General features: G+C 39.8%; 1 protein-coding gene across 3 annotated transcripts in view; it reads right to left on the bottom strand.

Moving 5' to 3' along the window:
• Window positions 1-730: 730 nt before the first annotated feature.
• LOC117396884 (retinoic acid receptor RXR-alpha-A) overlaps window positions 731-15326 on the bottom strand; it is a 110676-nt gene continuing 96080 nt past the window's right edge. For all 3 annotated transcript variants that reach the window (XM_034909092.2, XM_034909093.2, XM_059005255.1), the window contains 5 exons: window positions 9191-9320; window positions 6732-6864; window positions 5766-5857; window positions 4412-4517; window positions 731-3634 (listed from right to left, as the gene is read on the bottom strand). In XM_034909092.2, coding sequence (XP_034764983.2) covers window positions 3487-3634; window positions 4412-4517; window positions 5766-5857; window positions 6732-6864; window positions 9191-9320 — 609 coding nt within the window. In that variant the 3' untranslated portion in view covers window positions 731-3486. The remainder of the gene's footprint in view (window positions 3635-4411; window positions 4518-5765; window positions 5858-6731; window positions 6865-9190; window positions 9321-15326) is intronic.

The following is a 15326-nucleotide window of genomic DNA, read 5'->3' as shown; positions in this document are numbered from 1 at the left end:
GGAAATGTGACTTTGCAGTGTAAAGTTAGCTAAATATTTTTTTTAGTCTATTTTGACCTGTTCTTGGCCATGTCGTAAGACCAGAGCCAAAAAAGTTAAACTGGACAGAATTGAATATCCAGCTAACTTTACACGTTAAACAATGTAAAGTTAGTTACAAATTGTGAAGCTAACCTACGGGTATGCTGACAATTATATCAACAAATTATTTTGCTCACCAAAAATTTGCTGCCCTGGATTATTTCCCGTGGGGTCCCCTAAACTCTGAAGCCTTGATGTGTTTGGTAACTAAAGCACAGCACTGCGTTCTTACTAACCCACTAACTGTCATAGTCCTCATTTGAGGACAGGCTACTTTAATTTCTGGAGCATTTTTAACTTGTCTCCCCCTGTTGTTAATCACAAAAGTTAAGTCTCACAGTAATGCATCAAATTCCATAAATACTTCATACAGCGCAGGTTCGCGTCCTGGCTGTGCAAAGTCTTCGCTAGGACTCTGAAGGGAGAGTTGCATTGGCTCTGGCGCTCCCGTGGGTTAGGAAGGTAATACCGGCAGGGAATGCTTCTTATCACACTACAGCGAACCCTGCTGGCCAGGCGCCCAGTGAGCTCAAGGCAGACACCTGCAGGGCTTGTCCTCCAGAGGCTGGTATCTCGCTGGCATCTGCTCTTGAGTTCCTGGGTTAATAAATATTAACATTGTAGGATAAGGTCAAACATCAAACCAAACTATTCTGCAAATATTTTTTTTAATAAGATTATCATTAAGAGAAACAGAGCATCAGAGAACACCCATAAAGAACAGAACTTTTTTCTTTGCTTTTTTTTCCATAAAAAAAAAACAAAAACAAAAAAAAACACTTCTGACAATTCCAGCGTCGATGAGATGCTGGCATTTCTTGCAGCAAATACAGAAATATTCACCATCTGATCTTGCAGCTGTGAAAACAAACTGCGAGAAATGCCAAAATTCCAGGGAAGGGAAAAGGGGAGACTTCCCAAACCTCCTGATCCCCTCCTACCTCCCCTTGTTCTGAAACTATTCTTTTTCAAATCAACATTTACACAAATAATGTATACAACAGTCCACAGAAGGAAAGAAAAGAAACATTCAGAATATAGGCAAGGGATAAAATTACATTTGTACAAAAATAGATTTAATTTTTTTTTTTGTTTGTTTTGTTTTCACTAGGTTGCCACGGCTAAGGCATTTAGTACATGCCATATTAGACTAAAACTACCTCGCCTCTTCTAACCATGGGGCATCTGAAAATAGATGCACAAGCTCCTAGCAACAGGTATTAGATACCTAGCTCTGTTTTGTCACTTCCATAGGTTTACATTTAATGCAGATGATGATAAAAGTGGCATTTTCAGAAAGTGCCTCTGTGTCAATTCGGGTTTGGTTTTGTGGGGCAGGAATTCATAGAGTAGTTTGGAAGTCACTAGGTACACAACAGAACTCATTGAGTATGCACTGAAAAAAGCGTGTGGTACATATACATATACAAGCCATCTTAAAAGAGGCACTTCCTGCATAGTATTACGGATAGCGTAAAGGTAACTTACAAGGTTAAGATCTTTTCAGAGTAGTTATTAAAAGCTGGCCAGTTAAATAGCTGGCAGGCTTGTCTGACACGCCAGATTCCTATTGGATTTCATTGTAAAGTTGGGAAGCGGCGGGGGGGGGGATAGCTGTATTGTTGATTGATCAGCAGTCCATACTTCTAGTCATATTTTCAATTGCATATCTCTATCCCTCTTTTCTAGATAAAACCAGTATAATTAAATACACACATAATTTACATATAGACAAAATATAGCTTTATGGTACATATACCGCATTTGTTTTTCATTTGAACACAAATGACACCTGTCTGACCCGTGAAAGTGTGATTCTTTATCCGTTTAGTTACTCAAATTCGTTTCTTGCAAGGCAGAATTAACCCTGCATTTCATAGCAACACCTTGCCATCTGCTTTACTGCTGGAAAGTACCAGTGCTTTCCTAATAATGTATCCGGCATCATTTTAAATTGCTAAATTTAGCAATACCCTGGTCACTATTTGGCTTGCTGACTTTTCTTTTACAACTTCTGTCTCATTCTAAATCAAAGGGTCACTTATCGACACCAATGGCAAATTTCCACTGCGGGCCGGGGACTTAAAATGTGTAGTTTTGTTGCCTTGTCGGCTTCTTATCCAGCGCACGCTTTCCTGCTACGTGATAACGTAGTTCCTTTGTGACCAGGTCTGGACACATCGGGTAAGATATAGCAAACCAGGCCAGAAAAAGTGGCTGTGGCTGGCCAGGGCTGATGTGGCCAGCAGTACAAACACCCTTTTTTAGAAACAGGGTATAAGACTGGGCCTAACGGTTTAAGAAAAGCCAAGCCTTATTTTAAACTCCCAGTATCCAAAAGGCTCCAAGCACGGTAAGCTATTTTAAGATTGTAATGTTATGTTTTAGGTGTGCACAGACCATGCATAAACTCTCCTAGTGCATTTTGTAATGACTTTTTTAAAATACATTTTTACTTTGGCTACTTTTTAGTTTTCTTTTTTATCCATATGTTTTGGGAAGATGGCCTTTTGCTGCCTGAATACCTGTAGAAATATTAGCAAGATTGTAGTTCTATTTTCCTACCACAAGAGGGCAGCCAAAGCTAGTTTATAGCTCCAAGAACGGCCTGCCATTAATTCTCACCCAGAATAAGCACCCTTAACTTGAAGTTGTTGTTGAGCTGCAGTTTCACATGTAAGGCTAATATTGAGGTCTGATTAATGGGTAAAATGAACCCCACCCCCGCCCTGCCCGATTCATTCAGGCTAACATTACAATCAATATTAATGTCTGAAAATGAAACATTGTTTCAGTACAATAAACTACCAGCTGGTACATAATATCAAGTGGCTGTTGGCTTGGTGGGCTTGATTTTACCCATATGGGGAAAGGAGTGCCTGCCACCCCCATTACCCAAGGAAAGCCCTACTCCAGAAACCTGCAATAAAATGAGTGATCCAAACGTGACTATTAACCAGAAAGCAGGGAGCAAGTTAAGTGCCAAGTACAAGAAGGGGTTTGTCGTAAGAAGAGATTCATTGCAGAGGCAGAAAATAGCTTTTTCAAAAGGCTGTTGTATACCTTCAATACTGTATCTTACCGCAATTAAAGACTGCCAACCTGGCTGATACGGCATATCTTTATATGTTTTGTTTTCAATTTCTTTCATAGTTCCTCTGTCCCTCTTTTTCTGTCCATTTTCTTTTGCTTCCTCTCTCTCTCTATATATATTTATATATAATATATAAAACAGATTCATACACTATGAAATGGACTCCTTATACACACACAAAAGAAACTGACGAGGCAAAAGACATTAAAATGAGGATGGGCCAACTTTCATGAATCAGTCTCTCTCTCTCTCTCTCTCTCTGATGGAGGGAGGGTGGGCGGGATCCCAGGGGGGCCATGTTGTTTGCTTGTTTAGGTCATTTGGTGTGGCGCCTCCAGCATCTCCATGAGAAAGGTGTCGATGGGCGTGTCTCCTATTAGCTTGAAGAAGAAGAGGTGCTCCAGACATTTCAGCCCGATGGAGCGCAAGGCCGGCAGGCGCAGTAACAGTTTGGCAAACCTGGTGGAAAAGACAACGAGAGCGGGTAAGAACCGCGCGGCAAACCGAGGGATCAACTCTGGGGCACTGCAGTTATAGAATCCTTTCTGACCATCATAAATCCGTTTCTAAACCTAGGCCAGGGAGATTTTTCTCTGCCATGATGAGAAGTGTATTCATGGGGGTGTAACTTTATCACCAGAGGACTCAGCTCAGCTTCAGTTTTTCAGCTCAGCAGGGCTGCACAAACTCCAAAAGGGACTGGAATACTATTGGTTTTTTACGCTTCAATTACTCAATCAGTCTAACAGGTTCTGTCGTTACATATATTATGTGATGATGTCCAAAGGGCAACTAGATCTAAATATATCTACAGATAGCACAGAGGCTGCGTAAGGGCACAAGATGTCCCAAAACAGTGCCAGTCACTTTTCACAGCTTATATAAATGATGAAGGACAACTCCTACACCATTAAACTACGCTTTGAGAAAACTCAAATTTGGGATCTGATTTAATTTAAATAAATTACACCCAAGAACAACCACAAAGTTGATAAGGAAGTTTTGCAAAGCAAGCGTTAGATGTGGCACTGTTTTCAGAGAACTTTCAGAGAACACCTGCTTAGTGTATTTGTGACCGACACACCTACACTACACAAACACACACACACATACATACATACAGACATACCCACAGTCACATAACGTGCAGGTTAACCACTTTAGAGCAAGGTATGAAAAAAGGGAATAAATAAATCAATCAATCCAGTAAATATAAAGTGCTGAGCCGACACCGACCTGCCAGGCTGCTCGGGGTATTTCTGTTTGCAGTAGGCCTCTAGTGACGCGTAGACTTTCTCACGCAGTGCCTCCACCTCTCCAGGATTCGACAGCCCTTTGGAGTCTGCGGAGAACACAAGAGTCTTTACTTTGCTGTTCGGTAAAAAAAACAACCGGGGCGAAGAGACAAAAACGAGCCTGATTCAACAGGGGCCTTAATACAGTTGGCACCATTATTTTTTGTGTATACAGAAAAACAAAACTGTTAACACTTGAGGAATAAAACAAAGGCATAAAACCAGCAACAGTACAGACAAGGCTGGGCAAGGGCAAGGGAGGACACGTTTAATAATGGATCAAGGCAAACGCATTCAATTAGATTGAAAGAAATGGGTGTATCACACTATTGTGTGTAACATATAGAACTTGCAGGCAGCCTCATTTTGATGGTAAAACTTGTACATACAGAACAATTTAATGAGGTGCAACATTCCAGGCCTCCACTCTATATGAACAACAAATGGTTTTCTGGCAATACTGGCATTGTGTTACCTAGATTATTTTCACAGGGTACTCCATCAGTCATTGACTCCTCATTCAGAAGCTGTAACAAATGCTACTGACTGGCAGACAGCTGTGCAGCCGCCTGGCACAAAAGAGTTTGCCGTGTTTTTTCTGGAACTGCTAAGCGCCCACCATCACAGCGACAGACCCCACTCAGCTACGGCATGGGCCTAATTAGATCCCAGCTTGAAGGGCACAAGTGGGATCTAAACTGCCAGCTCTGGCATTGAGAGGCTCGCCACTGATGCTGATACTATAAGTACTGATTTAAATCCCAGCTGTTAACACGGTCAGTGTCATGGGGTGGTATCTGTAAAATTGAGCTACTGGAGACTGTACTGTATGGGCAACAGCAGCCCTTTGAAATGGAGGCTTCTATTATTTACAGGGATGGAAATATGACTCCTATTGCATAGCAGTTTCACCCATTCCAGGTTTTAATACATGCTCTATTAGCCAGTGTATCGGTAACAAGCTCAGGCCAGTCTTTTAAACTCATAGTAAAACCAGGAATCAACCTGCTATGCAATGGGAGTCTTATTTCCATCCCTGTTTTACTTGTACCAGATAACCCAACCCAGAATTGGACACTAAGAAAGAATATGAATTTAGGATTCAATCATCTAAGCCTACAGCATGCTTTTTGTTCTCACTGCATGGAATTTTTAAATGGGGACGACTTAACTCAAAGACTTCCCTGCTGCCCATTAAAAAAAAAAACACCAGCTTTCCTCAGCTCTCAAGGCGAGGCTGGGCTCAACACAGCCCAGGCATGCAAACCCTGCAAGTGAAGAAGGGCTCAGTGTACCTGGGTTAAACAAGACGATGGCTCGCAGGCACCCCAGCTCTGTCTTATCCATCTGCATGTCCCGCATCTTCGATACCAGCTCTGTCAGCACTCTACCGAGAGAGGAAGAGGGGAAAACGCATAATGAGGCTGTTTATCAAAGACAGTAAACCTTACATCATTTCCAACAAACACACAATGTGATACTAATGCCACCTCCCCTCTCTCCCACCACGCACACACAGCTTAGCTCTATTACATTAACTTCCTACTGTATTTCAAATATGCTGTTCTGTTTGGTTAATATGATTCTGGATCCCAATGGACCCCATCCATAGTCAATGGAATCCCTGACATCCATTCTGTAAAAGATAAATGTTGCAGTTCCCTATTGCAAGTCTGCCTGCATTTGATAGATGGCTGATGGTGGATGTTTGGTTAACAGGTGCTACAATTTACAAATCACTGATGTTTCAAGAGGAATACCTTGAAAAGTGATGTTTTTTTAACAGAATTTGCTGAAATCTGAAGGATATGAGTCACCAAATCACTGACCAATGGTCATGTAACAATTCAATTAAAACACCTTGCAGACTTGTCACATTTAGTCAGTGCCTGGCTGCCCAGGGTGGCGCTACTGCTGTCCTGTATTTAAAAAAGTTTTGTAAATGAGAAAAGAGTCAAAAAAGTAGTTACAATTATAATCCCAACCTCTAATAAAGCCTGACTATCCTTTTAAACTAGTCATTAGATAACAAGATTAGTGATGGTGCACCCCACTTCTACTGATTTTTCTTTCAAAGAAAAGAAAAATGCTTCACTCATTTACCTAAAAGACTGCCGCAGACTGACAGATTGAACTTGTAGCTGTGATTTCTGTTGGCTTTTTTTGTATGCTGTCTTACTCTTTCTCTACAAGCTGTTAGATGAAGTACCGTAGGTACAGCACAGGAAACTATGAGCTGTCATCATGGAGTGCAACAGTACCTGTCAAAAATGGCTCCCACTCCGGCACTATGTGCACTATTGCGATGAACGTGAAGCCCGGTTGCCAGGAGAATCCCGTCTTTTACCGTTATCGAGCGGTGTGAGAAGGAGGCAATGAGAAGCTCATTCCACCCTGGACAGGTTTAAGAACAAGTGAAAAAGAAGAGAGAACTGGTTAGAAACGGATCTGATGTGGGTCGGGTACAGTATGTTAACAATCTGAACAGCAATAAACCTGGATCCTTTGCCAGTGTTGTTAAAAGGGAAAACCTTGATAGCAGACACACTTTCACCAATTAACTTATCGTGCTTGTCAACTTGTACTTCTAGTGAACTGTAAGGTGTAATGTCATTTTAGCAGTTTTGCCCTCTATTCACAAAATGTTAAGGACAATTTTAAAGCCTAATGGTTTAATCAAGTTCATTAAACTGTTTTAGAGAGGGTAAAATGTTGCATCTTTCAAAGCACGTTAACACCCCCCCCCCCCCAACCAAACCCCCCCCCCAAAAAACAGTTCCCAAAACAGTCCTTAATTTTATGAAAATGGTCCTTCTCTCTCTACAACATGAATGTTTAATCCAATGTGTGTATGTGCTTGCTGTCCCCTGGGACTTCCTTGAGACTGAGAGGGATAGTTTGAAATATACTCTGTTGATTATCTCCATCCAGCTATGCTATGTATGTTATATATATATATATATATATATATACATATATAACATCAGACTAGCATTAGCTATACTACAGAATACACTGTGTGCATGGCTTTCTCATTGACATTTCTTTATAGTATTTCAGTAGCAACTTGTTTCATTTTGACTAGAGAAGACAAGGGAAAGGATCTCTCTAATCTCATCATCTATATATCAGTCACTTAGAAGAACATCACAGAAAGGAGACACTGACGCACGTAGCAACCCTGATCCACTTGTGAAGTGTTAGCTAAATCTTAAAGGAGGTACATTTTCCATTTGCAGATGTCAGCAGCAAAAAAAAAAAAAAGTTGCTTGCGGCTTTCAATAATGGATCGAGACAGAAGTTAAAATACTTCAGGGAGAATGAATTAGGCCCTTTCCCTCGTTTCAGGATGTCTCAGTCACTGAGGCGTGCTCCATCGAAGTGATGACAGGACTGCGCTTGGAAACGCTGTTCCAGTAACAGACAGCCTCTAACCCCCATACTGTACTCGCATACTCTACCAGTGCCCAGAGACTTAAATGCGGTTTAGTTATTTATTTTATTATGTTATCGTCACTGCACTGATGAAGGCCCTGTCCAGACTCAGCTTTCACCTAATTGGCAGTGCCTTTACTAGGAGAACAACATGGGACCCCCTTATATTCAATATTCTCAGCATACAGTACTTAGCCCTTATGAAAAAGTCCCTTTTTACCAAAAAATGCAGTCTATTTTTTGTAGTACTAATAAAATAATGAATTCATTATGAATCTGTCTCACAAGTCTGTCTTGTTTCCAATATTTAAATACCATTCAATACTTTTTGTAGTCTTGTTGGGTTTTCCAAACTGGTTTCCTTTCACTACACTCAGAAATGCACATGAATGTCTGTGTCCTTGAAGCTCTAGTTTTATTGAATCTTTTGTTCATTTGACCAAGTTGTCATGGAAACTGTGTTCGCATTAAGATAGCAGAAAATACATAAATAAGACTGTCTAAGTGGGGCGAAAAAGAAATAATTGTTCCAGAAAAAATAAACTGAATTTGCTCTTTTTAATTCAGTTAATTCCTTTTTTTTAAATCAGAAACGGAGAGGTTATTTTTTTGTTCGTAAACAATATATACTTCAGCTATAAAAAGAAACACAAATTGCAGTCATTGTTATTGAAGTGCAGCTGCAGAAAATGCAAGATGTTTGGAAAATGTAAAACTGCAAGAGGAAGATGCATATCCTGTACAGCACCACTGTTCCCTAGCAGCAGATGCCAAGGTTCTGGGTAAGGGGTCAACCAAGGGGCTGGCACCGTTTACATGTAGCATCAGAAACATGAGGACCTTGAAGAAAAGCACTCCTTACCACAAGTCTTAAACCAATACGCAAATAACCCATTCGAACCATGCTTTGCAGTAAATACAGCTGACCACAGGACTCTACATATAGGTTAGTGTAACCTTTAAAAGATCAGTTTTTGGAATTCCCTTTCATGATCACAAGTAGTTTTTGACCAGTGTAAGTGTGTGATGATTTGAGAGATTTTCAGTTTTTTTTAAAGGGAAGAAGATCTTGCGTTATCGCTTTATTTTTTTAAAACAGTATTTATTCAAGAAAACTACAATAACCTGGATCTGATTTTTGGGGGTTTGACCAATTTTGACCAGGTTTGCCATTGTACTTTGGAAGTATGCAACATGAGGATAATAATATGTTGTTTTTAAGTGTAACAAGTGTCACCGACCCCATAATGCCAGCGTGTCGCCATCACTGAAGTGGAAGACTCACCGGCTCGTAGAAGGATGACCTGGTCATCGAGGGGCAGCTCTGAGAAGTGTGGGATTCTCTTTGCCCATTCCACGAGCGTGAAGAGCTGTTTGTCTGCCGCTTGGCATATGTTGGTGACGGGATCGTTCGGCTGGAAGAGAAAACGAGGATTACTGACTGACATTTGTACTGTGCTATGTGACCAAGTACCAAAACAACTTCATTGTAAAACATTAATTGGTGGTATAGTGCATTTGTGGTATCTCTCAATTTTTTGGTAGCGAGACCTTTGTAAAGGATTATGACTGTACCCTTGTTGTGTGCAGAAATGTCTTTGTTGGGGCAAGTACACCAATGTCCTCAGAAGTTCACCCCCAATCTGGCTGGGTTTCCATGGTGACAAGGTTGCAGCATTTGAAGTGCACAACAGAAACATGGGTTGACAAGAACTTCACCGGTTGAGTTAAACTGTTCGCAGATGAGCTTGAATCTATGGTGGCCAAAAACAATTCCTCACAATACAAGCTTGGCGCACGACGGCACACCTGGTTCTCATGAGCAGAGAAGCCGGCAGCCTCCTCAGGGGAGCGTGGGTTTCTGCTTCAGGTACGCAAGGTCTGATTGTTTCCACACCAAGAATGCAAAAGGCCGTTTCGGATGCAGTATCAAGAGGTTGGCCAAAAATGGGAAACTATTGTGCAAACGGGCTGTCCCTCACATGATTGATTCTTTTGTTAGGATAGAATAGCTGCATCAGTTTCAGTCATGACTGGAGAGACAGCTGATCTGACAGACAAGCGGTACAGTAGATTTTCAGGTTCTTCCATGTTTTAAAATTATCACTTTATGGGTTCTGAAGACCTTGCCGATTTACCTAAAAGAAGTGATAATCAATGACGGGGGGGGGTCAGGTATGCCTCCAACGCATTTCAGTCTCATCGAATCAGTGCCGCCCAGGCTACCCATGGTGACAGTGTTATGGAAGGCGTTTCTGATATAGATGAGATAAGCAATCCAGATGCTCTGGTACACTTGAGACACGTGGGCTCAGAACAGCAATCTCAGACACATGTGTGTCTCTCCTAGGACGCATCAGCAGGCTGCAGCTGTGCAGCGGTCAATGAAATGGGTCCCAAGAGAACAGGGAACAGAGATAGCCATTGGGTTACAGCAAGAGCAGAACAGATCAGAGTAACATTAAACACAATGTTATAGCAGATTGCCTTCATGGTCCCCTGCCAGTGTTCCTTCAAAGAGTTTAAAAACTGCAGAAACAAATTAAACTCGTAATTTAATAGTTCTAACAAACCATAGGCTTTGCTCAGAATGACACAGAAGGCTGATAACCAGGCTCTATCAGTACATGCTATAAACAATATTCTGCTCAGTGACTTGGATAACACAGGGTTCTTTGAAAGTCATCCTTTCAATACACATGATACTGTTGAAATCTTTAAGACTCTCAACATCAAATGAAAATCCCCAGGGAAGATCAGGCTGAGACAACTGTGTTTTCTTTTTTTAGCAGCCAACCAAAGGGTAGCTTTATTGTGAATCTAAGGAGCTTTTCGTCTGCTGTCGATACCAGTCCTAAACTGACATCCGCAGTACAAAGCATGCAGGATACCAGAATGTTAAGTATGTCCTACATTTCATTTCCATTGAGTGAATGTATTTGTCACAGCTTTTTGTTCTGAAGTCAGACATGGCATGTACTAAAATGGGACAGAATCGACTACTCTTATTTTTGTTATTACATTTGAAAAAATATTTTTCAAACCTATCCTTGACAACGGCTTATATTCGGCTGAAACGTCTGCAAAACTAGCTTTTCTTTCCAGTTTTTCAATGTGGAACCGGTAATTAAAACAGAATGCTTTAGTTTCAATTAATTTGTCTTTAGACAATATCAGTTCTGCTCAGAGCTTTGTAGTGTACTTCAGGTTTTCATATACATTCAGTGTGCACAGAGACAGAAAGAAGACAGAAGCAATGCACTCTGGGAGCTCAAATCCAGCCATCTGTAATTTGCAGGCAGCAATCTTCTCAACGGACTACATCTCCCAGAGTTCTAATTTATGTGGCAGCTGTTGTAAATAATAGATGGAAGTCTTTAAAAATGGGTTAGCTCAGGGGTCTCCAACCATGGTTCTGGAGAGCCCCTATCCAGCTGGTTTCATAGGTGTCTTTACACCTATAAAAGGCTAAAGATCTGGAACACCTGTTAATCTTGACTAATTAAGTCAATAATTGGTTCAATTAAGTAACTGAGAGATTGGTTGAAAGGAAAACCAGAAGCCCCAGTAGCTCTCCAGGACCAGGGTTGGAAACCCCTGGGTTAGCTTGTCTCACAGACCTCATTTTTCACCACCCTCTCCCTACCCTATGCACATAAGAGCACTGTAAAAAAAATAAAATAAATAATAATAAAAAAAAAATATATATATATATTTGAAATAACTATTTTAGGCGGCTCATCTGGCAAAGTACACAGCAATTTAGCCAGCTGCCGAATGGAAATGAGAAGGCTGTTATACAGAAAAAAAACGATCATACGACAACCTCCTTATAAATATTACATTAAATCATACATCCTTCAACCCCTCATCAACAGCGTTTCTCACGGTCACCGTTTCAGCCAATCAGAATCAATGAGCTTATCATTCCACTGGTAGAATCTCGTTCTCACGGTAACAACCACATGGTTTCAAGTGCCCGAATAGGATATCGTTCACAAATATACACAATTAAAAAAAACATATTCATACACAGTTCATAATAACAAAACCACTCTCATCCAGTGTTTTTGCAGCAGTGTTACATTAACGAATAGCTAGCAGGACAGTGATGCCACTACTATTACTGCTTCAGACTCACAGATTTGCAAAATAAGGTGCGGATGGGCGATAACAAGCAGCTCACTTACTTAAAAGACTTTTGCTGTAGTGGAAGCTGAGCAAATAAGTAGATAAGCATCTATGAATTCTCTACAGTGTCTTCCTATAGCAGCTAACACTGCGAATACAAAGCCTCTAGACAACACAAATTGCTTTCCTAAACTGCTTTTCACTGAAGCGCCTGACTGCATTATTTAAAATCAGAAACCTATTCCAGTCTTGTCATGAAAAGCCTTGCTGGTCCAATTGCATTTATCCAAAAATCTACGCTGCTTCATTTAAAATATTTTCACAAACAGCATTACAGCTGTATAAGGATATAGATGCTGTCGAATTCACACACTGGGCTTCGTTTTAATTCCTGTCTAGTATATCCGACTGATGGAATGGGCTTGCTGATACACGGACAATATTTTTAAAATTCAATTTATGAAAAAGGAACATGTAAGAAAACTAAAAGAAACTTGGCAACAGTAATCCCTGGCGAACTGTAATATTTCTAGTTTAAAACTCGTCTGCTAGATTTTTTTTTAGACATCTTTAAATTTGTAGTTATTATTTGATAAAATACTAACAATAGTAATGCTCCACAGTTTGTATAAAACATTTGTGAACCAACATACATCATAATATTAATATAAATACATGTAGTATAAATAAAGAAATATGAATACATACAGAGAATTAATTCAAATTATTATTAGCGCAAATACAATACTGAGTGGCAAAAACCGTTCATAAAGTATACCATATTCCTCCAGAATATCTGCAGGGTTACTTTACTTTTTGGGCCATTAAAACCAAGGACTTTTAGGTCTCTCTCATGACTTCTCAAAGGGTCATTTCCACTACTTTTCCACAAAGCTCAGTAATCAGTGTTGTAGTTTTGTTCAACATGCATAGTCATCATAATAAACGCCATGTTTAGCTAATTCAGGTTTTAATTAAGCAATTAGCAAAGAATCAGCAGCTGGCACTGAAGTGGTTTATTGTTTTGAAATTTGGGTCATTCAGTTTGTGAACTTCACTTCACTTCCCAAACCAGATTAAGAATACCAAAAAAAAAACAAAAAAAAAAAAAAAACCCCCGACGACAAACAATTTTATTAAAGAAATTTTTATTTTTATTCCAGAGTGGATTTTAAGAACTTTCAAGGTTTTCAAGCACCCGTGTGAACAATTTGTTTTTAAAGACAAGCGCTGGTCAATATGTAGTGGACTAGACCACTGCCATCTCTGCATGTTTAGTCTTTTCACCTCATACCAGTCCAATCTCACTGAGTTCAGGAAACTAGCTTTTTTCTCATCCAGAGTTTTTAATTTTCCTGCTGGGCTTCAATCTCCCAGCGCCAGGGAGCTGAAGGCTTACAAAAGCTTTAGTGCTTTAGTGTGTAGAGCCACTAGACAAGCCTGCTGGGACCTTGTTAGCATCACAGCTTCCAATGTACATTTTCATCACGCAAAAATAGATCCCATTTACTCAAGACATCCGTTACTGGATTTCTCTTACTTTCATTAGCAATGGTATCAAATCCTACTATATGTTTCTCAAATCAGAAAAAAACAGGCTATTTTACTTTAGGGCTTATAGCTATTCAGTCAAATAAGAGTGAATGGCTATTACATTTAACAGCAGATAGTGGAAGCACAGAAATACATTTACATGCAAGTGGAAGATTCATATTTGTATTTTGATTGAAATAGTTTTCTAGTTCACACTCGTAAATGAAATTTTGATAAGTTGTGTTATAGTGCTTTTCTGCTGGTTAGTTATAGTTGCCTAACATAGACATTGTTTTTATATTACTAAGCGCCAGCACCATCTAGTGCACAGCAGTGTATTGCCAGCAAAACAAAATCTGGATCCAAAGTGGTAGATCACTAGATTGTGCTTGCCCTTAATGATCTGATCTAGCTTATGTAACACACACACACACACATATATCAGGTAGGCAACGAGAACTGAACAGCAGCACCGAAACACAGGCTTATCAACAAATGTGAAAGACATTCATTGGAATAAGAACATCTCAGATTGATTGCAAGCCTCATGCAAACATAAAGGGGCAGTGGAAATAAAAACGCTGAAATTGAAATTTGAAGCTACTTTTTAATTGAGCTCTATCATGATCCACACCGCAATGGCGATAAAGCATGCCTGTAGGACATAAACAAATACTTCTTCTTTTAGGTGGCCACTTTCGATCTAAGTACACAGTATTTCCCCTTCTACAGTAGATATGACTAACTGGAGTATGACCAAGCCTATTGAGCCTGCACCAATTTCCATTGTGCAAGCCTGTGATTGCGCAATCCATAATATCTAATGAAGTGCATATGTGCAGCTGACCCTGTCTCTTGGGAGTGTCTTCTCAGGAACACTTTGGGTTGACAAAAGAAGTGCTGATAAAATTGGTTATGCTTTTGTCCTGTGTGTTTGACCACAGATAAATTAAATGATTTAGCTGAGTTTATAAATAGTTTTGCCCATTTGGTTTCAAAGCATGCGGCATGGGGGCACAGAGAAAGACAAGCCTGTAGTTCATTTCTGAATAATGAATTACAGCATAATGCAGCTAGAAGGAGAAAGTGTTGATGTCAAATCAGGTGCTTTGTCATGCTTTCTCTGTGACTTATGAAAAGCCTTTTGAAACAGTTTTTATCACTCTTCAAGTACTTCTAATTTCAGCAATAAACCTGCCAGTATCAGACACATTACTAATAAAACACAGGCCTTTCTCTCCCCCTGCACTGTAAAATGAGCTCAGAGACACACTGAAGTAACTTGCAGCTAGAATGTTCTGTTTCACAAAATATTGAGCTGAAAACTAAGGGACATGTGTGTGTGTTTAATACAGTATATATATATATATATATATATATATATATATATATATATATATATATATATATATATATATATATATATATATATATATATATAAATAAAAAACCTTAAGTATATCTGGTTTAGGTTTACAGAAAGCTTCTTTAAGGCCACCAGATGTTTGAAAGGTGACACCTCCCAGCTGTCTCTTGTTATAAACCAACACTCCTTCTTAAAGAATGTATGGATCATTATTTTTCAGCGCTTAAAGGGGAAGCTTCTAAATGCTTTGATAATTCTTGTATTCAAGCCCATTTGTACCTCTTGGGGTGGATTCAATCTAAACATGCAGCCCCTTATTCATGACCTAATCAACTTCCACACAAAGCTGGACATGTCCCAAACATACACTACTGTGTAAACAAACATGGCA

Source organism: Acipenser ruthenus, chromosome 31, assembly GCF_902713425.1.
Source record: "Acipenser ruthenus chromosome 31, fAciRut3.2 maternal haplotype, whole genome shotgun sequence".
Classification (NCBI taxonomy): domain Eukaryota; kingdom Metazoa; phylum Chordata; class Actinopteri; order Acipenseriformes; family Acipenseridae; genus Acipenser; species Acipenser ruthenus.
Note: the sequence above shows the minus strand (reverse complement) of the source record. Positions and strands in the feature narration are given on the sequence as shown.